Raw genomic sequence first — 23,561 nt, forward strand, 5'->3', positions numbered from 1 at the left:
TGTTGACTGTGTTTCAATTCACCGATTCTAGTTAATGTGAAGAACTTAAGGCAATAGCTCGATGCAACAGAATTCGTTGTATTAAAATATTGGGCAAGATATCCAAATTTACAACACCTGAAAGTTAAACTAAATCCATGAGTTAGAAAATCAATTAAAATGTATACGTTACCAAATATTAACATGTAAGTCAAGTGAGCGTTCCTATATATTGTACCACGCTAATGATATTTACTTTCGCATTATATTTTCTGAGTTATACAATAATTACAGCAAGTTAAAGTACAGTAAAACCTCTCTAAATTGGACACTTATGGTTCCACCAAAAATGTGTCCAACTTGTTTACTGTTATAAATATGGCAGTAAATAAATGGTTATTCCTTATCCCATCTACTTGAGTTTGAATTCTATAAATTGTTTAAATTCTACATATCGTCACTGAGCCTCCAAAATCCACTATGTGTTTTAAAAAAGATTTTGCAGGACAAAGAAACAAGCATTGCCACTTTTAATTCCTTTGATTTTCAAAGCTAAATTCGGTACAATTTCAATAATCACAAGAAAAAGGATGAAATTATACCGAAAGTAGATTTGAAATGGCAATGCTTTTTCTTTGTCCTGTAAAAAAAAAAAAAAAAAAAAAACATAACGGATTCTGGAGCCGTAGCGACGATATTAAGTAAATTAATTCAAATCAGTTAAATACATTTATTTAGTCACACGACTAGTTGCAGTACTTATTGTACGTTAAGTTTAGTCAAGTTACTTAAGAATTTTCCCACAATTACATATTCAATTAAATTTAAATTGTTCAGAACTGGAGGCACGCATATACATTTCTGCATAGTTTATTAAAAAATTGTCATAAGACACTGCTCCTGGATTTGACTGCAAAATTTACACATTTTCCTATTTCCGTCGAAGTGCAAGTAAAGTCACAAAAAGTTCAGGATGATTACAAAAGAAGGGTAACGATACATTACTTGAATACAATTCTTCAGCAAACTCTAGTACGTACACAAATAGTACGTAAAGATACCAGTTAATCCTCCAGGTACAACCTATTTATCAATTATGAACAAATGAAATAAAGATATTTTAAAATATTTCCTTGTTCAAATGAAAGGTAACAAAATTAATCTCTCAAATATATGATCAAAGGGATGTCCACGTCGCAGAAGAGAGGTGTGTCCAAGATATAGAGTGTCCCAGTGAGGTTTATGCCAGGTACGCGCCGTTGGCCTTAAGTGGGATTCGTTTGCTTGGTGAGGGAAACTCCAATGGTGCGCGCGGCTAGCATAAACCTCGCTGGGACGATCTGTATATAATTCAAATCTTGTAAATGTATAGCATTTTAACATTTTTATAGGGGTGCCCAGACTATGAACAGTCCAATTTGAGGAGTTTTACTGTACTTGTTTCCTTCACAAAATATAGTTCCAAAAATTAATATTGTCCTTTACTTTTAGATATCTCCATAATTATTTCCCAAAAAATTATAACTTGTGTTTAAAAATTGCTGTCCTGTTATGAAGATAATAGACAAAATATAAATTTCGTTATTAAACTAATAAGTACCATGTAAAATTCCACAAGTAAAATGTAGGCTATATATGGTACCAGGACAGTTTCAAGTACTTAAATTTCTTTACTGGACCTTTGAAGCGTGGTTAAATCTATAAATAACTGTCGTGCTCCTTATAAATTTATGAAAATCTCTGTCCAAAAAGACTTTTCTGTAAACGTAACACATTACTGCAGCTAATTCTTAAATGCAGTGCACATAGAACTGGCAGAAACCAGAACCACTGTCGACCAAGACTGAACAGGTACATGAATATCTATCATTTTGTGTTTTTGTTTCAATTGGACGTGTCCTTTACTGTTTGTTATGTACAAATTAAGTGGCGACTCCGTGGTGGAACTGATGGTGGTGGCCAAAGACAACCCCAGAGAAAGCCATAGGTCACTGATGATGTTTAACGGCGACCGTCCCGTTGGTGGCTGCCGCTGCCCCGTGATGGTTCTGACTCGCCACCACGTGGTGCGGCTGTGTGTGGTGGCTACCGTGGTGGTGCTGACTACTCGAGTGGTGGTTCTGGTTGTTGGCGCTGCTGTTGTTGTTGTTGTTCTGCTGCTGCGCCGCCTGGCGCTGGCTGTTTTTTTTGTTCTTCATCCTTCTGTTTTGAAACCAAATCTTCACTTGCCGCTCTGTTAGGTTTAGATTTCGGGCGAGTTCCCATCGTTTTTGTTTGGACACGTAAGCGTTGAAAAGGAATTCTTTTTCCAATTCTAGAGTTTGGAACTTGGAATAGGGTTTGCGTTTCTTCCGGACAGTCACTTGGCCCGTCCATTCCAGAGGGTTGGTTCCGGCGCCACAGCCGACGCCGACTCCCACCCCCATCCCGACGCCGGCCAGGGAACCTGCCGGGAAGAAAGAAGATGGGGAGGAACCCCACATCACTTGACACCATTAGACAGTTGCCGGTGGCCAAGAGACAAATGTATTGACCCTCAGATTCATCATGCCTATAGAATGAACGCCAAAATCGTGTAACGGCTACCTCTTGGCATTTTAAATGAATATAAGCTGCATTACTAAATTCATGTGTACGTACTTTCTCACTAAACATTTTACACCTTTCACTGTAATTCAGTTCTCTGTTATATTTCCTTGAAGTATTAGACTATTCAAAAGATGAACATGATTTAAAACTTATTTTTTCGTTCTTAAGGTGTTAGATACAATATACAGCAGTAATTTTTTTTTTGGATATATTCAACATTCTTTCCCTCCATTACTGTATCTTGTACAATAATGAAAATTGGTATGTATAGAACACTGTCCTTCTGCTACATGAAAAAAATATTTTTACGATTTAAAAAAAATATTTTTTTTTTCAAAATTCAAAATGTGCAGTTCACTGTGCAGTGATGAAGCGTTTCCCTCATAACTCATAAGCTTGTTAACTTTTTCATGTTCTCTCTCTTTTATTTTATTGCTGAAACCCATGTTTACAATATCATGCTCTTTCAATTACATTTCTTAATAAACAATATTTTTTTTTATTTTGTGTTAGAAGAAAATACTGATATTTGACCATTTTGTAAAACGAATTTATTTTTTTTATCAGACAATCTATCAAAGTTAGAGAAGTGATCTTGCATCATATTGTAGATATGACATGCATTAATACACACAAGAAATTTCATCACAGAATGTTGGATAGTTTTTTAGTTATGTGGAAAATGCTTCATCGCTGCACAGTGAACTGAATAAAAAAAAAAAGAAATATATTATATAAATATTTTTTTAAGTCTTAAAATATTTTTTTCCATATAGCAGAAGGACATTGTTTTACACATACTAATTTTCATGATTGTACAAGATACAGTAATGGAGGGGAAAAATGTTGAATATTTCCAAAATTGTACTGCTGTAAGCTGTACCTAACCCCCTAACACACCGCAGCCTGAAAGCTTATTGCTATTGTAGATACAACTACTGATAGGAAAATAGTATTTGGCGAGACGAGTCCGAGGATTAGCCATAGGTTTACCTTATATTCGCCTTACAGTTGGGAAAATATAAGAAAAATTTCAAGTAACCAGCTCAAGCGGGAATTCAAACCCATACCCGAGAGATTCTTCAGATCTCAAGCAGTTTTAGCTACACCGGTGGAAGTTTAATCTTAGATCATTTACTATTCATCTAAATAAGTAGATAAATTTTTGTTTTATACACTGTGTACAAGGTAACATTTGTTTTCTCAAAGTATAAGATATCCGACTTCGTTTATAAATGTTAGAAAAAATGATATATGTAATAAATTTAACACACACACACATATTTTATTCTGCGTATATTGCAATCAATTTGGAATATTACTTTGCTGTTTAGGAAAATAGGCGTATACATTTTACAGGAATATTAAAATATGTTTAAATTTATAATGAAATTACAACTGCAAGACTTATTTTTCAAGTAAGAAACAGAACTCGTATAAATACAATTCGTTCATAAATTTAAATATCATGGATTAAATGCAAAAGTAGTATTTCAAACTCACTGTGAAAAGTGGATAATTATTTATCATATAGAACGACCCAGAATGGTCGTGTGATCCTTACCAATTTTTATGTTAGATCTATCTAGAAATTTCGACAATGCATTTTAGAATTTTCAGTGAAATTGAAACTCTTACAGGAAAACAGCGGCATTTCTCTCACTTTCCGTGACTCCCAGGTTTATCTTAAGTTTGTTTTAGTTGACAATTTAACGATGCTGTATCAACTACTAGATTATTTAGCATCGATGGTTTTGGTGACATGAGGCCGAGTATTTAACATAGATTACCTTACATTTGCCTTACGGTTAGGGAAAACCTCGGAATAAATCCAACCAGGTAATCAGTCCAAGCGGGAATCGAACCCATGCCCAAACGCAGCTGTGGATTACCAGACAAACGCTCTACTATCGCCTGAGCTACGCCGATGGCTGTGTCTTAAGTTTCTAAGTTCCAACTCTTGGGTTCCCTCTAGTGGCCGCCCTCTGCACTACGTCATAGATGTCTATGAACGTGGGACTGAAGTCCACACATGTGCTGAGGTGCACTCGTTATGAGTGACTAGTTGGCCGGGATCCGACGGAATAAGCGCCGTCTTAAATCACAAGTGATTTACGCATATCATATATATTATTTAATGTACCGAAGTACATATGATATTTCCATGCAGATATTCTGCGTCATCATACGATGAAAGAGTAATGGAACGGAGAACGTAATCTGAGACGATTCTGTCCGACGCCGGGGTGGGTATCCGGTGTGGCTTAGTGGATAAAGCATCAGCACGTAGAGCTGAAAACCCGGGTTCAAATCCCGGCGCCGGAGAGAATTTTTCTCCGTTCCATTACTCTTTCATCGTTGTACTCTGTTTAAATAATTGTTCAAATATAGTATCGACGGCGACAACATTATAGGAAAAGTTGTTACATATTTTTTAAATTTACAAAGTAACATGTGAAGTTAACAATTCTGGTCTTGTACTATATCAATAAGTATCAGTAAACATTTTAAAATAAAAATATTAACAAGTTTAAAAATCTCATTTTGAAATGTTATAGCCTACAGAATTTTATTCACAATATTTGGTTGTCTCCTTATTAAATAAAATAAAATGATATAATACTATTGCTAATGAGGAGCGGTGTCAATAATGTAACCATTATGCAGAGATTAAAAATACAGCTTTTAATGCGTACTTAAATCCTTTAGAGGCAATAAAATTAGACTTCATGGAACTGTAAATAACCGCGGGATCATTTCTCAAAACTGAAGGATATGTATAAATGAAGCATAGAGTTTTTGCAAGGTGAAATTAAAAACAGGGGAAGAGTCTGTATTAACAATGTTTGTCTCACTGCCAGTTTTATGAAGCAATCATTTCCACATATAAAAACGATATTGTGTACATACAAAGCATCAGTCCAAGTAAAACAATTATTTACATCGATGTTTTCCCATTTATTTTCTATGGACCGTGCTTGATAATCAGTAAACAATTATATTAATGAATAAAACATTAAAAATGTTATATAACTAAGTTACCAAAACACGAACAGCATCGATTTAATTTAGTGCCAAACATTACTTGAAGTCATATTAAATGGGCAACTATTTATTTAAATTGTAACATTTTCCATCGATTAAGAATAAATTGCAGTTAATTTTAGAGAAATGTATGTTCTAGTAGTATAAATTGCAATTCACTTATGTATGACTTTGAAGAATTTTAATTTAATAATGTTGCTGAATTAAGTCATATTTGTATTACTTCATTTATACACGCTAAGATATTAAGGGTAAAGAATAATGCAGCTTTAAATAAATAATATCAGTGTATATAAGTAGACGATGCATCCTTCAACGATCCTTATAACAAATCAGTTTGTATTTTACTCTAAAAGATACACTCTGGGGTAGCATACTTTGAATTATTACACTTTTGGTTTCAAACCTTCAGCAAGATGATCTGAGTGGCAAATAGTAAAATGTTTATTTCAAATTGCAAAAATAAATTAAAAATTGAATATAAAACATATATACTTCCAAGGTCACACTGCAATTTGAGAAGCATTGTACTACTTTATTTTTAAAATAAAAATAATTTAACAAAATCCATGATCTCATATACAAATCTCTCTAGAAGGTTGAGTTATTAATGTATCGAAATGAGAATAAAATTCTACATGAATACCGGTACCTTCTTAATTACGTAACTAGACATGGCAACATTTACATCGCGTTGGATATGAGACCACAAAATTTAATTAGAAAATAATCAGTATAATCATTTAAATTAAAATAATAACCTACTAATGATTGTCCCATTGGCTTTAAATAATAAAATTTACTACACATACAACATTAGACATACATATTTTAACAACTTGACCAACTGTAAAGAATTTAATAACAGATTATAGTTGTACACATATAAAATCCATAAACACGTTAATATTTCATTTACAACGGCAAAACACAGGTTACGTATCACTTGACATTTTCTTGTACAAGTCTTTAAAGATGAAATTCATAGTTGATTGAAATGTGTCTAAACCTACATAACATTAATTTATTATTTTAAAGAAGCTGAGTAGTATGATTAAAAATAACACAGACTCTAAAATGTTCTCTTAAAAAGGCAGCGCGTCCATTTAAATGCCAAAAGAGAAGTTGTAAAATACATGTATACATGCAACAGTTTTAGAACCATTGTCCTTTTCTCTCGGAAATGATTATAGCTACACTTTTCAAATTTTGCACACATAAGTACTGCAGTACATTCGTGTCAATAAGCTTTTATTAATATAATGCAAATATTTATTCAGATATGATTAAATTAGTATGTAAAAAGTTAAGTCTTTTTTTCCTTTCAAACCTCATATGGTAGATATAATTTTTGTATTAGAACTACTTAAACTAACTAAACCACACGTTAAGAATAGAGATATGAGCAACGAGAAAATGTGTGCAGAAGATTATAGTTCCTGAAAAAATGAGTCACTTTTGTGGTCAATTTTTTAATAATATTTTATATTGAATATATTTTTTTAATTAACTGTAGACATGAGAAACTTAAAAATTTGCATGCTTAATTTTTATACTGTTAGAGTCATATGATTGTTTATGTTACAAAAGTCAGTCTGCATATGATTCACGCTACACAGTCTCATTAATTCTTAAAACTATAATAATAATAATAATAATAATAATAATAATAATAACAATAATAATAATATTACTATTATTATTATTATTATTATTATATGAAAATAATACAAATCTAGGACTTATGAAACACTTTAAATACCATGAGGGTAAGCCCGTATATGTAAATTATTACCTGATGACAGGTGGAAAAATGTAAGGGCAGTTAGAGGAACATAAAAGGATTATTAAGATGTGGGTTCCTAAATGGAAAACATACATGTTACAATGTGGTACAGAATCTAACCTAGTATATAGTAGGTGAAGAATATAGTCAGGAGGTACAAAAGTAATAATTATACTACTATCAGATATACAGGACTATTGTGTATAAATACGAATTATATATCGCAGTAGGTACTCAGATGGTCAAATGAATACTGAAACTTTCTTACTCTTTCCTAAAAAAAAAAAAAAAACTCAAATACTACCTCTCTAGAAATTACACTGCACTCAAATTTAACTTTATAGACTAATAAAATATTTATCTATAAAAAAACACGTAAACAACTTTCTTCCTTCAACTTCACTAGCGAGTTTTTCCAATTGACTTGTCGATTGTTGTTCAATTAATATTATGGTTTATTATAAATCGATTAACACCACTTTGAAGGTTCTATCGCTTCGCATTATCGAGTTATACTGCCTCGGTTGCCGCAAGACCCGCCGAATCGTGCAACTTCCTCCTCCTGCATCTCTCTCCAACTCAAGGTCACGTTGGATACATTGATCCTTTGTCGATCGACGTTTACATTATTGGAATATGTCGTATATTTTAGACATCACATGCATGATATAACTGGCCTGAAAATGTTGTGGTCGATTTTCCTGGATGCCACCTTAGTACTTGCCTGAAATTATGGACATATAATTCATGTAAAAAAAAATTGAACCTGTTATATAACCTGGTTTAGTACTAGCGCGCTGGGTTATAAGCTAGAGAGACCGGTTTCAAATCAATGTCAATCCACCTTGAATTTATAACTTATTTTGGGCAAGCCCGTGGACCAGAGATTTTCTCTGATACTCCGGTTCCCCTGTGCAATTCTTCGTCATTTATTACGAGAGAAATGTAGACCCACCGCCTGTGCTGCACTCTGGATAGTCTCTGACAAACTAAACAACATCTAAGAGCCACGCTTGTAGAGTTAGGACGAATAACGGCAAGTAAGGGCCCTGCCACTGTACAAAATAATACGTAACAACACTGATTCCAGCACGTGATTCAGTAAACTTATAGTTCTCATTGGTAATATCGAAATGGCCCAAGCACTAGTCATGGGATTATCATTTTACAAGAAGGGCTCAGAGCCATAGTGGGTCAAGTGCCATTTACTAAAAGCAGAGAAAGCAAGGGTTAAAGTTAAGTGATTACCATAGTTTAATGAAGATTGACATATTATCATTCAGTTTCAATGTGCATACTTTATATTACTTGCTATATGTTTCATTAAATTATGGTATTCATTCAATTTTATCTCTTGTTTTCTATGTTTTTAATATATGGCTCTTGGCCTATGGCTCTGAACCCTTCAATTGAGGAAAGCTCAGAAGAAACCAAACTAGGAATATCGACCTACGCGGGATTCGAACCCATATTCAAACACAACCTCGGGTCATGAGTTAAGCTCGTTAGTCCAAGACTACGCCGTGACCACGAAACAAAAAATAGAATTAAACATCATTCTAAATTAAAATCTCTATCAAACATTTCTCTGCAAATGTAAAAAAACCCTATAAATCACCACTAATCAACAATTCACGGGTTAGGCCGTGAAGGCTCGTTTGGGTGTCATAGTTTTCAGTTAAACAGTTTTGTCCATCGCTTTCTTAGCCTGCCAATATTTCTCTAACCCATTTGTTCATAAACTCAATAAATATACTGTATACATATAAATATAACTGTTATGTTTGCTTCTCTTAGTCCGTAGTAACTTCTCGGAACCAAACACACTTTAAATTGATTACATTAGACTGATTACATTTTAACCACCAGATGTAGCCGGATGTCGTGTACATTCTAAATAACGGCAAAACCATTAAGTGTGAAACATTGTATCAGGGTATAGAGAAAATGTGCGGGGTTTCCTATTTGACATGTACTGTTTTATGAAATTGTGTCAACCAAATTAAAAAAAATAATTTGGTGCTATCTATAATTTATACATACATACATACATACATACATACATACATACATACATACATGTGCACGCACACAAACACATACAGTCGTCCCGGGTGGCGCAGTCGGTATAGTGCTGGCTTTCTGTGCCTGAGATTGCGGGTTCGATCCCGGCTCAGGTCGTTGGAATTTAAGTCAGAAGATTTATTGGCATGTGAAAGAACTTCTACAGGACAAAATTCCGGTACACCGGTGATGTTGATATAACCTCGGCAGTTACGAGCGTCGTTAAATAAAACATAATTTAATTTAGGCACATGCATTCATACAACCCGGCAAGGCGAACTTCTGACTTGGCCTTGTAGATCAGGCGCTGCAGTCGACCAGATGTCCGTTTATGTTACGATACGATGACGTCACAGAGTTATTGTTTCACAAATTTTGCGCGTCGGAAGTTCGCTTTGCCGGTTAGTACATACATACATACATACATACATACATACATACATACATACATACATACATACATAGCCCTACATACACGCATCATAATTCGAATTGTGATTTTTTTTATGTTTCTGTTAAGGAATACAAATTCTTAAGAGCTGTACTCATAGACATTCTTAGCGCGGGCTTCCAGTGGATGATCAGCGAACTAACGTTTTTCGTATTCATAAACCAGTGTTAGTGATATGATATGTAATGAATCCTGTATAAGTAACCAGTCGATAGCCGGGGCTAGTTTAGCACGCTCATAGCGCGGGCTAGCGAAATGTCTATGAATAGCACCCTAGCGTTTAAAAACCAATGGTAATAAATATGATGTGGAAATAATGGATTAATACTTAACCGGTTATTTAATGGTGTATCAATCGTGAAGTAATCTAGAGTACATAAAATTGGCGACGAGACGATATTTTGACCGACGATTATCATATACTATTCGTATTACAACTGTAGAGAATCTTAAAAAAAAGACGGGATATTTCAGTAAATGTGTATAATTGCGTATTAAATCTATGTACAAGAATTGGAGTAATGGAATTAGGATAAATAATTACAATTTGGTGTAGGATTTAAGTATGCCTAATGAACGGAATGAAATAAGCATTAAAACAGAATGTAAATCTACTATTAAGAAAATAAGTAAGGAACTGAAATCCTTATTAATTAATAAACTTCATCTACCTAAACGCTCGTAAGACATATTAGCTAAACAGAAACAGATTATTTTATTTATTATTATTTATTAACTTAATTATTTAAATATACAGAATATAATTACAACAATAGAAATAAAAATAAAATAATACAATCAATATAAAAAGAGGATACAATAATATTAACAAAATTTGAGGCCCGGATGAGCAGCGCTAGTGTTCGGTCGCAGTTCAGATATATTATTAAAACTATTAATAAAACTAAGAGTAAGGCCCACAAAATCCTCTTTTTGAGTCAAAGACAATTAGCAATTAACTGGTATTGTGTATATAAGCATAACAGAATATCACGTAAATACTGTAATTGTTATTTATATTTTATAAATCTGTAGGCCTATGTGAGCAATGCCAAGCTTTTATTAACATTCGTGTCGGTGTCAAAGCACAATTGAATAACATACATTGAAAACCTCTCATGGATTATATGAAACTCTTTCAAATAGGTTGTATAGAACAATATACACAGTCTTTTCTTGCGAATATGAATGGACTCGTTTACATTGTTGAGTTTAAGAATTATCATGGCAACCGAACGTCAGAGTAATTTCCATTCCACCAAAACATTTAATTTTTTCTATTAATCCAGGTGGAATATTGACGTTACACGTAAAAAACAAACAATCGACACTCGAACCCACATCGAGAACACAGCCTCGGAGAACGAGTCACCGGTCGATGACACCGGTAGCCTAAATGGAATAATAATGACAAAAGAAGTCGTTATTCCCCCCGCCCCCCACAAACATTTTTACTATCATAAATCTTATAGTGCCTGCCAGGGATCGAGCCCTTGTCCCAATGACAAGAAGTAAGCTCGCTGCCTAAACTCTGGCTAAACCATTGTTCACGCTCTAGTCCAGGAGTTACACAATCGTCTGTGTGTACTTGAGAAACGCACGTGTGCTGACGTTTGGTGAGACTGTACGTTTTATGGATGTAGTAACTTATGGTGACGCTTCATTTTGGCACTGGTAGACGTCTAGGCGTCCGTGCCGATCAGAGGAAACTACTTGTCTTTAATAATTTAAAGGGAATGTGCTGTAAGTGGCTTTTAAACACCACTCGTACAGGAGGGAGAGATTCTAGATTTGTCAGCTTCAGGAATGGAAATATAAATGCGCAATGTTTTAATTACTTTGTAGTATTCCTTGCAAGACAAAGACAATGTAAAACATGACAAAATAAAGTTTAGAACATATGAAAAATCGGAATGACGTTTTAAATGGCAATATCTTGTACGAAGACTATACGTCAAGAGATTGGCGAAAAAGTGTTGATATTATGTAAATATTCGAAAAGGGTCAACGGGAAAATAGCCACAATAGAAATGAAGCTGGATAACATTAACTGTCTTAAGAAGAAGGAAATGAGATGTACAATAAATAAGAGAAGGAAAGAAAGAATAGGAAAAAAAGAAAGGCAGGATAATGAAGAATAGAAGAAGCATAAAGAGAGAAGTGAGAAAAAGGAGGAGTGGACGAAGGCAGAATAAGAGGAGAAAGAGAAATAGAAGAAAAGGTTACAGAAAAGAGAAGAGAGGAAGGAGACCAAAGATAAGGAAGAAAAGAGGGGTAGCAGAAGGAAAAAGAAAAAAGAGAATAATAAAGACATAAAGAATAAGCGAAGCTAAAGAAGAAGAGAAAAATAAAACAGAGAAGAAAAACAAGAGAAAGAGAAAAATGAACAAGAAAGAGCAACAATGAGAAGAATGTAGTAAGAGTAAAATATTAAAAGGAAAAGGTAGGTAGAGAAGTGGACAGAGAGAATGAAAAAATAAGAACGATAAAAAGAGAAAAAGAAAAGAAGAAAAATAGAATAGAAACAAAAATGGAAGCAAGGAAAAAGAAGAAAAAAGGAGAAGTAAAAATAAATAAAAGTGGAGGGGAGAGGAAATAGAGGAAAAGAAGAAAAGAGCAGAAGAAGAGAAACTGCAGAAGGAAAGGGAAAAAAAGATAGCGAAAGAGAGAAGAAAAATGAGAAGGAAAACGAAATAAAAAGAAGAGAAAAATATACCAGAAAAAAAAAACGAAAAGGAAAGCGAGAGGAAAAGGAAAAAAGGAAACAAACTGCAGAAGATTAAAAAGGAAAGGAAAAGAGAAGGAAGAGCGGAGAAAAGAAGAAGAAAGCAGGAAACGAAAACAGAAAGAGGAAGAGGAGAGAAAAGGAGAATAAAACAGGAAAAGACAAAAGGAGAAAGAGGAGAAAAAGGCGAAGTAAACAGGAAAAGAAAACAGAAGGAGAAAAAGTAGAGAAAAGGAGAAGATAACAGGAAAGAACAAAAGGAGAAAGAGGGGGAAAAGGCGAAAAAAACAGGAAAAGAAAACAGAAGGAGAAAAAGTAGCCAAAAGGAGAAGAAAAGAATATGAGGAAGAGAAAAGAAAAAATAAGAGGAAGGAAAGGAAGAGCAAAAAGGGAGAAACGGAGGTAAAGCAGAGATGGAGAAGAGAGACAAAAATTGCAGACGGAGAAAAGTGAAAAAAAGAAAAGGAGAAGAAAGAGAGGAGGAGAATGAAGACGAAAAAATAGAAGAAAGTGAGAGAAGAGAGAAAATAAAGGACAGACAGAAAGTAAAGGACAGGCAGAAAGTAAAGGAGAAGGGAAAAGTACAAAAAGAGCAAAGAGAGGAGAAAGATAAAAAGAGCTATAGAAAAAACTGGAGAGGCAGTAGAAAAAAGAGGAAAATATTAGGACAATGAGAAAAAAGTTGAAAAGGAGAAAATGAGAAAAATAGGCGAAAGAGAAGTAAGCGAAGAGAATGCGATAAGTACGAAAACGTGAAAAATAAAGCGATACATAGAAAAAGAGATGATGGAAAGATGAAAGAGAATATGAAAAAGAGGAACAGAAATGTATACGAACGAAAGAGGAATAGAAACACAACAATTGAGGGAAGAAGGAAAGATTGAAGGAGAAGAAAGAGAGAGAAAGAGAAGAAAAAAGTAGAAAAGGAAGAAGGAGAAGAAGAAAGGAGGGAGGAGGGTATAACAAGAAAAGAGAACGAAGAAAAAAGTATAGGAGGAGGAAGGGAGAAAGGTGATATCGCTTTGAGTTTTATGAGAAACGAAGCTTCCAGTGACGTACTGACATTTCGATGCATAGGATGAGAAAAAATTTGGAAATATAATAATTTAAAATGAAATTATTCTGTGTGAAATAAGTGCACAACAGAGTAAAAAATCAACTCTGTTTACAGAAATAGACTAAAAGCTGTTGGGTTTTATAAATGTTAACAAGTTGCAATAATTCCTACCGTTCTACATACTATTTTCAGAGGTTTGCCACGTTCATAGTTCTGTAGCCTACCATCGAGCCAAATGCTGGAATAAACACGTTCATTATCGCATTTTAATTTAATGTATTTTACGTCAACGTTAAGTTCAACGATTGGATAAATCAAACAATGTTTTACTTCTAAAGTAACGAGCTTATATTAATATTATTCCTTTGTTACGACATGATGTCAATGCAGAATGTCAATCCATGGCTAAATAGATCAAGTTTTTAAACTTAAGACTCGAACTTGAGGCGTACAACAGGCTAATCACATGTGGTTAGTATAAAATCACACATATCGGATGAAAAGAATTTTATGCAAATTTAAAAACGTTATGAAATCAATTAAGGCTAACAATATTTTATTGAATTTGAGATGTCGGGTTTATCGCCTCACTGATAGGCAATATGCTTGCCATCCAGAGGTCAGCACAAGTCGATGCAAGCCGCATAGAACATGAACTGTATTCTGTGTTTAACATATTGGTATGCAGTGTTGGTTTTACGAGCTTTACCTCTCGATATGTTTCGTCTTCCCAATAATATATTTTAGTTACCGAGGGACACTATGTTTGAGAGTCATTCAGCGTAAATGTATACGGACCCAAGGACAAATATTTGTGTTGGATGCTTTATAATAATTCAGCCAAGTCAGTTGTAACAGAATTTCAGACAACAAATGCATATTAGAGTTACGATACTATTAATGCAAAGTGCGAGTATCAAAATTGAACCAGATGTAGAGAAAGAATGTGTTCTTGACCATACCAACCCAACTTTCTAAATGCATGTTATACTGTAGTCAACTGTATGTGGCTTTCAACCACTCAAATGCTAAGGACTAATTTACCGTGAGCATGAGTTCAAACGAACGAAAGACACTGCGTTAACTCACCCCAATTCCGAGACATACTCAAAGTCAAAGGCGCACGAAGCGCACTGGTAGTATAACGGCATATATTTCTCAGGCCTAATAATAAATGATTGAAAGATTTTTAGTTTTGTACTTCAAATGTGCATAAATTTGATCCAAACAAATGTAGCATTTCGTTCTAAAAATAATTTTAAAATGCTACATTTTGTTCGCATCAAATTTCTGCACCTTTAAAGGACAAAACTAAAAAATTCTACTGCCTATGTAACTTAATTTAATAATAAACTGCTCTCTTAAGATGACTGATCATAATGGGATTTAAATCAACGGTTTTCTCAAAACACGCTATGAAATGTTTCATATAATATAATTTTTATCTCGAAAAGGAAGCAAAAACGAGCAAAATATTTATTTATTTATTTATTTATTTATTTATCTATTTATTTTATTGCTAGTAAGTTTGAAATTAATACAGGTTAATATAATGTAAGATAAACTAGCCCACTTCTGAATGAGTACGACTCGTGCTCAGGAGGGGATTCCAATACAGACAAAAATATAATTAAAATTGAGAGTGAATACAGATTAAAAAGTGTTTAATATGTTTAAACCCAAACTATACATCCAATACAATTTTTTATATTTTTTTTATTAATTTGGAGAGGATTCGTGGTTAAAATAATATTAAAATAAAATTTGTTTAATAATCTGGGACCTTGACGCATGCTATGATAAAAAGCTGCATTAAATTTTGTTTCAAATATCTCGAAGAATAACTCACTAAAATTAATGCCATTAATTAGGGTTCACTCTGTATACATTTTTGAAAGAGTGAAGCAATAATAATAATAATAATAATAATAATAATAATAATAAACTGACCTTCTCCTTCATTTACTGAAACTCATGTCTGTATTGATTTCAAAATTCACATATACCCAAGAACAGTGAGCAGTCCCTTTGTTTTAACAGCTGCAATGTAACATTATACTGTACTGCCGTATGAATCTATTCTAAAATCACATGGAGTGTACACAAAGATATATGCGGAAGTTTTCATTTCAGCACTGAGATGAGAGTATTTTAGCTGATGACACAATTTCTGCGACGTCACTGCTCGCTATGTGACATGCATTACGTACGTATCTATCGTCCCTTCTGGACGTTGGATCGCCGGCAGCCTTGAACCCAGTGACACAAGCTGACCAGCCAGCGTCGTAATTTAAAATTATTTCTACTTACTATTGTAGTAGAGCAAATAAAACAGAGCTACCAACTTTGAAGAGCGAACTGGCGGCCTGCGAACACGGTCGTTGTGTTGAAGCTACTATAAAATATGTATCAAAAGATCATTAAACTATTATACAGCATGAACCGTAAGTAATGTCATTAATTTCAGTGGGTTATTCTTTGACATATTTCAAACAAACAAAATTTAATACAATTTTGCTCGTTTTTGCTTTATTTTCCAGATAGAAAATGTTTTATAAGAAATATTTAAAAGAACAGTGTATTATGATAATAAATGATTGAAAATAATTTAGTTTTGTCCTTTAAATATGCTGAAATTTGGTCCTAACAAATGTGAAATTGAACAATTTTTTTGCAGAACGAAAAGTTACATTTGTTCGGATCAAAGTTCTGCATATTTAAAGGACAAAACTAAAATTCTTTCAGTCAGTTATTAGCATAATATACTGCTCTCTTAAACTGACTGGACATATTGAGAATTAAATCAATGGCTTTCCCAAAGGACACTATGGAATGTTATATATAAAACAATATTTATTTCGAAAAGGAACCAAAAAACGAGCAAAATTGTATTAAATGTTTTGTTTGAAATATCTCAAAGAATAATCCCTTGAAATTAATGGCATTACTTCTATTCACCCTATATATTTTGTGTGTGTTTTACTTTATTCAGCAATACCATGGGCTCCCACGCCGTCGTAGCGTCTTGATCTAAGCCTTGAAGCATTATTCCCGGACTCGTGTTACGGGTCCTCATGGGGAATAAATTTTCTCATGAAATTTCCGCCACTGTATGGGGCCGGTGCTCAGCCAGAATCATAAAATGAAGAAGTCAGACGAAGTCAAAAGAAAAATCATGGCTCGGGACTTAAAAATCCAGGACAGAAACGGAGTGAAACAGTACACTGAAACTGACAGATGCATAAAGCCAATCCTTACGTTATATTATTATGCTGAAACGAAATCGAGAGCCTAATTCTCTGTCTTTGCATATGTTGCTAAGATAGAGTAAAGGAAGGGACCAATTAGTTAATGTGACACAACTATTTCTTATTAACACATACGCATACTTACGTACATACCTACTCTAATAACTAGGGTTACGAAAAATTTATCATCATCTCAATATGCAGCATACTATACTTACGAGGCGGGGGATGGGGTTACCTATTATTATTATTATTATTATTATTATTATTATTATTATTATTATTATTATTATTATTATTATTATTATTTCATTTAACAATTTATTTATTTATTTATTTATTTATTTATTATTTAACTGATTCACCACTCAATATGTTTAGCCTATTTAAATTTTATTAACAGAAATTTCCAGGTACAGGGATTAAACTGTCAAATGGATAAGCCTGATGCCCTAACGATATAATCTCTCTACCTAATAGATCACATAACAGGCGCTTGGCAACGTAGTACATACGTAATCCCCATAAAAGGAACCTGGAACAGAACTTACTCTGATCCGTTGAATTTACATCTAAAACAGCCTAATACTTGGACCACAGAAAGTGCAGTACATTTAAAATCTAACGTCTTTTTTATTTAAATCTCTTTTCGTACAAATAAAGATTATGAGGTGATTTAATCACTAGGTTTGATTTCGTCCAGAGATCATTCAATGCTTCTGGCTTGTTATTTTCATTAGTTTATGTAACTGTTTGTTATTTCTTATGTTTATTACATCATGCTTTAGTTTACAAGCTTATGAAAAAAAGATAATGCTTTGAAGAGAAGCAGCTATGATATACAATTCACTAATATGTATGTTTTAGAGTAAATTAGTTGTAACATTTTATTAACAAGAAGTGTTTTACATAAATACATACAGGGCGCATACATACATAAATGCATGCGTTACACATATATACATATTTAGGCCTATGTTCTTGCATTCTATTAAATGTGATTTGCTTTGGTTTGTTTTCTATTTCTGTTCTCTTCATTATAATTATAGGAGTCTTCGGTAAACAAATGTTGAGCGAAACAAAACTACATATTCATAGTTGTTGCGTAGTCAACTGTCCGAAGACAGGTTTGAACCTCACAAGTGACACGAATAAGGCATCACTCACGAGACAACTAAGCTAGGAGATAATGGGTTAGGGTGGCCAGTTACTTTCCCCCTCCATTGCATACATCGCTGACTAGTTACATATTACACTAATCAGACTTCAGATGTATGCAAACAATTGTTCTTCCTCTGACACTTATCGTCAAGTGAAATGTGTCAGATATCTGAACAACTGAAGCGGTGAGATCATTAACCATTCAAGTCCACTTCTGGTCATTCACTTTAAAAGTTGGTATACTACTTTGTCTTGATCTCTAAAACAACCAGAAATATTACATGCAAAAAATAATAATTAGGTAAGAAATAAATAAATGTTTTTTGTATTTTTCTCGAAACTTGTGTAAATGGACTTGAATGGTTATTGATCTCATCGCTTCAATTAAAATATAAGCTAGATGACAAATGCTCGAACAACCAGGCGGAACAACTTGCAATCCTGAAGGCACTAGAAACAGTACCATAAAATAATGCAACAGAACCTCAATTCTCCTAAACCTTTAGCTCTATATACTGGCAGGAAAATTACATTAGACTGGCTAAAAAAATACCAAAAATCACAACAACTTAATATAAAACATCTGGCAGGTATTGAACTATCTGAAAAGCAACCACAGGACGGTAGCATTCTCGTGGGTCAAGGATCACAACGGCATATATGGCAATAAATTAGCAGACCATCTTGCTAAACAACTGCCAGAAGCGACGAGCCGGTATCCTTCAATAAGATGCCAAAGACCGAAGTACTAAAGACATTACGAGAAGAGAGCATGAGGAGTTGGGAAAGAGAATGGAGAGCTACAAACAATGGAGCCGAAACAAAGAAGTACTTTGCAAGTACCGCAGAGTTATGAAAATCCTAATTACATCGGGACTCATGACCATGCTCACAGGACACGGAAGAATAAGAGCCTACTTCTACACATTCCACATAACACCAGATGCAACTTGCCCCTGCGAAGAAGGAGACCAAACCGTCGGCCATCTCCTGCTCGAATGCCACAAATACAGCATGGAAAGACAAACACTACGGAGAAACATAGTAACCAAGGGAGGAATTTGGCCACCAGATAGAAGAGACCTAACGAAAAGGTCTTAAAAATTTTTGAAAATATGTGAATTCATTTGATTTTACACACAATTAATGTAGAACAGAACACACAGAAGTAATAAGCATATATATCTGTACATAGTGTAAATACATAAAAGTAGATTTAGGTAAGACAGAATAGGATTTATTAAGAAGTAAAATCTAAACTGTATCAAGTATAAACATTATTAAACTCAGGTATTCCAAAAAAATAGCGGTATAATACCAGCTTCTATTTTAATTAGTCAACAATCAAGTATAGCTAATCAATCATCAACTTAACGCAAATGGAATTCAACTTCAGTAATATGCATCCCATGCAATATCGATGTAAACCAGAACATGTAGTATTACAAACTGTAATGGAACATGTTGTTTAATAAAGTTCTTTAAAAACACACACGCACGCACGCACGCACACACACAATTGAACTCTATTAACAAAACCCATTGCTTTACGAATACAACCTCAAACTTTTTTTAATTGACAACATTTCCGGAATTCGGCTTTCTACAGGATAATCTGATATAATACTCGCAGTTATGCTGTTTAGATATTAGGGCCTATGTACTTTCCAGTAGCGAAGCGTGACACAATTTTTGGGTAAGCTGGAGTTCGGAAATAGTAATCTAGGCCGTACTTTACATCGCTATAAGGTTAGCGAAACGCGGAAGCGCTCCTGTTTTTAATTAACTAAATTCTAAATTAATCTTGTCCCTTCTTCGAAAATGTTTGGGAAAGCTCAGCTTACCCTGCCTACCCTGAAGCTTCGCCACTGACTTTCCGGTATCTGCTTTAGTTCATTCTTCAACATTGGTTACTGCGGGTGTTTTTTTATTAATTCGTTTTAGAGCTACTTTTAGTGATTGATTAAACATTTTTATTTTACTTATTTCTGGTTTAACACTATTTATAGCTGGTTTAGGGGCAAACTTCAGCAGAAGTTCAGAAAATGTAATGTATCATAATCGAATTTTAAAGTGAACTAATATTATTAGGTTATAATTCATAAGGCATTTCCACTTTAATATTAACAATTATATATATATATATATATATATAATTCTTGAATGTAACATTACATAATAATACATTGCCATTATTTCTGAGTTTAGCAAAGAGTTTCGAACAGACTCGCTCGGGACTGCGACATACGGAATCGTGGGCGAGGACACTCAAATAACAAAAGCATGCTATTGATCAATGTTGGTCACACCCATATGTGAGCACCCTGTAGGGAATGTTTTTAACAGTCTTTGTCACGCAATTTCCCCGAATGTAGCATTCACGAGAGAATGGAAGAAATAAGACTTCCAAGTCACGGAGATTATTGTTTATTAACCACTAAAATTTAAATACAAAAATGAGCAATTAGTATAATCATTTTTCCTCTTAATACTATGTTTTTAGATACATCGTTATCTCTGCATCCAGTGGATGCAGGTTTGATACCCGTTGAGGACATAGGAAATTGCTTCACTTATATGTGTTTCATGTCTTAAAGATTTTTTCTCTGTCTTTTAAGCACTGGTCTTGTGATTGGAGCTATTTAAGAATGTCCACTTTTGTTTTGAATTTAAATAAGTTAATAATAATAATAATAATAATAATAATAATAATAATAATAATAATAATAATAATAATAATAATACAGATACTGTCTCATAAGTATTGTCGGTTTTAGAGCAATATTTTAATTAGCATGTGTTGTGACAAGAAATTAACATTCAAAGTAGCCTAGATTCTATGGTCTCGAGCCACCTTTCAGGGAGGTTTGTTATCTCGCGACTGGCAGAAGGGATGAAGCAAAAAATTCAATCAGCAGTATTTTTTAACTTTCACCTCGAAAACTAAATTGAAGTGTTTTTTCCTCAAAATCATGTCCCCTGCACATCTAAAATTATTCAAGGTGAAAAGTTTTAAAATGAACACACGATATGAATGAAATTGAACTTCTAAGAACAAAAAGGATTCATCGGCTCAGGCATGAATTTTTTGTATATCATCAATTACTATACTGTATTGTCTCGAAGGAAATACGGAGTAAACCTGGCTGCATATCACCAGGTTCTGTCACATAATCTGTCTAGTTGTTCAGTAAACTGTCCGAAGACAGGTTTGAACCTCACAAGTGATACCAGCTTGGTATCACTTGTGAGGCAACTAGGCCAGGAGATAATGGGGTAGGTTGGCCAATTCCTTTCCCCCCCAACCATTGCATACATCGGCGGTTAACAATGAGATTTAATTGATCTGAAAAAGGAACTGATGAAAACACGCTAACAGTTTTAAAATTGATAATTTGAACACACATTTTCTCAGAAACTACTAGTATTTTGAGTAAAAGCAAAATATTTTCCAAGTCTTAATTCAATACTTTTCCTGCGTTTTTAATATAATAACATTTTATTTTATTTTTTAAAATTTAATCTTAGACGCATAAAAGTAAAAACATCGTGAGTAAAAACAAAATATTTTCCAAGTACTCTCAGTACTTTTCCTGCGTTTTTAATATAATGACATTTTATTTATTTATTTTTTTTAATTTAGTGACATTTTAGACGCATACATGAAATGCTGACAATGATATAGACATAAGGCACGAAATATATCCCTATATTTTATAGAAAAGAATAAATAAACCCTGATATTATATTCTACTATTCAAGTCAATTACTTCAAAATTCTTGTAATTTTACATTTACTCGGTCTAATCTGAAGGAGTGAGTAGTGTGAACGACAGCAGACTAACTTTTGAAAATTAAATTTTAACTTATCAATCCCTGTATAGGTTTTCATGACAATATGCAATGACTACTAGAATCACTTGAAATGTGGTTATGGAGAAGAATGGAGTGTGTGAAATGGACAGACGTAATAGGAAATGGAAGTGTGCTAGAGATAGGAGGTAAAGAACGAATAATGCTGAAAAATAATGAGAGAGAGGAGAAAAAGAAATTGGCTGGGTCACTCGCCAAGAAGAAACTGCCTATTGAAGGGTGCACTGGAAGAAATGGTGAAGAAAATAAAAATTCGGAGCAGAAGAAGATATCAAATAATAGGCAACATTATGATAGAGGAAGGACTGAAGAATACTGGGTTTGCAGTGAAAGATCTGCCCTTGAGCAGAACACTATGAATGGATGAATAGTGGCTAGTTGTTTTTTTTAATATATTTAATATTAAAAATAATATTATAATCGGATATTTTTAGAAGAATTTATTGTAGGTCGCTAAAATGCATGGTATTAATGAGACCACATGAATTACACAATTAAACAACTGGCCTCCTACCCCTTTATCTCCTGGCCTAATTGCCTCATAAGTGGTGTCTTTTGGTATCACTTATGAGGTTCAGACCTGTCTTCGGACAGTTGACTGAACAACAAACGAAACTAAAATTTGAAGACATTGTATTCTTAAATTGATATAATTTTTCAATATTATTTTTTCTATCCTATATTTTGTTGCTTAGTTTTATATCTGTCTTAGTTTCTCGTGTATAACTTCAACGATATTTCAAACGTGTATATTAAAATGTTAGGTACATTTTATTCGCAAATTTGGAAAGCTTTCTGAAATAAAAATGTATTAAAAAATTAAATTGAAACACGTAACCCACAAAGTAGCCTACATTTGCGAAAATTTGGGAGTATTATCTTGTAAGTTGATAAAATAGTTATTGTGTTATAAAAGAGTAAGTTACAGGAAACTGCTATGGTAGGTAATCACTGATTCACAAAGGGCGATCGGTGTACTTGTATATGAAAGAGGTTGGAAAAATCTTTCATGTGGGTCATTCATGATGCACTTGTTAAAATTTGAGCCCTTAGACTTTGGCAACAAAAAGTACCTAATCCATGTAACAGTTAAATCGCTACGACCACTATCTCTGCAGCGCATATAATTTTTTAAATTAATTTCACGTCCACACCTGTGGAGTAACGGTCAGCGCGTCTGGCCGCGAAACCAGGTGGCCCGGGTTCGAATCCCGGTCGGGGAAAGTTATCAGGTTGAGGTTTTTTCCGGGGTTTTCCCTCAACCCAATACGAGCAAATGCTGGATAATTTTCGGTGCTGGACCCCGGACTCATTTCACCGGCATTATCATCTTCATATCATTCAGACGCTAAATAACCTAGATGTTGATACAGCGTCGTAAAATAACCCAAGGAAAAAAAAATTAATTTCACGCAACTACAGAGTTAGATATCACAATTTTAAGAAACATGATGTCTTGTCGGGACCAAACAAAATGCCAGAGAAGGAAAGAAAGAAATTAAGGAAAAATGAGGAAACGGGAAAATGAAATTAAATAAAAAGGAAATGAAAGATAGGAAGAGGTATTAGAGAAATTAAAAGAA

The 23,561-nt window shown here is 33.8% G+C and overlaps 1 protein-coding gene across 5 annotated transcripts in view; it reads right to left on the reverse strand.

The window, feature by feature from the left end:
• Positions 1-670: 670 nt before the first annotated feature.
• Positions 671-23,561, reverse strand: part of LOC138694719 (homeobox protein Hox-D9-like) — a 738,702-nt gene continuing 715,811 nt past the window's right edge. For 4 of the 5 annotated variants that reach the window (XM_069818709.1, XM_069818708.1, XM_069818707.1 and 1 more), the window contains one exon: positions 671-2,425. In XM_069818709.1, the coding sequence (XP_069674810.1) occupies positions 1,968-2,425 (458 nt within the window). In that variant the 3' untranslated portion in view covers positions 671-1,967. Of the gene's footprint in view, positions 2,465-23,561 lie in introns of all 5 variants that reach the window. The other variant, XM_069818710.1, reaches the window with a different exon arrangement.

The sequence above is a fragment of the Periplaneta americana genome, chromosome 2 (assembly GCF_040183065.1).
Source record: "Periplaneta americana isolate PAMFEO1 chromosome 2, P.americana_PAMFEO1_priV1, whole genome shotgun sequence".
In the NCBI taxonomy this organism is placed as follows: Eukaryota; Metazoa; Arthropoda; class Insecta; order Blattodea; family Blattidae; genus Periplaneta; species Periplaneta americana.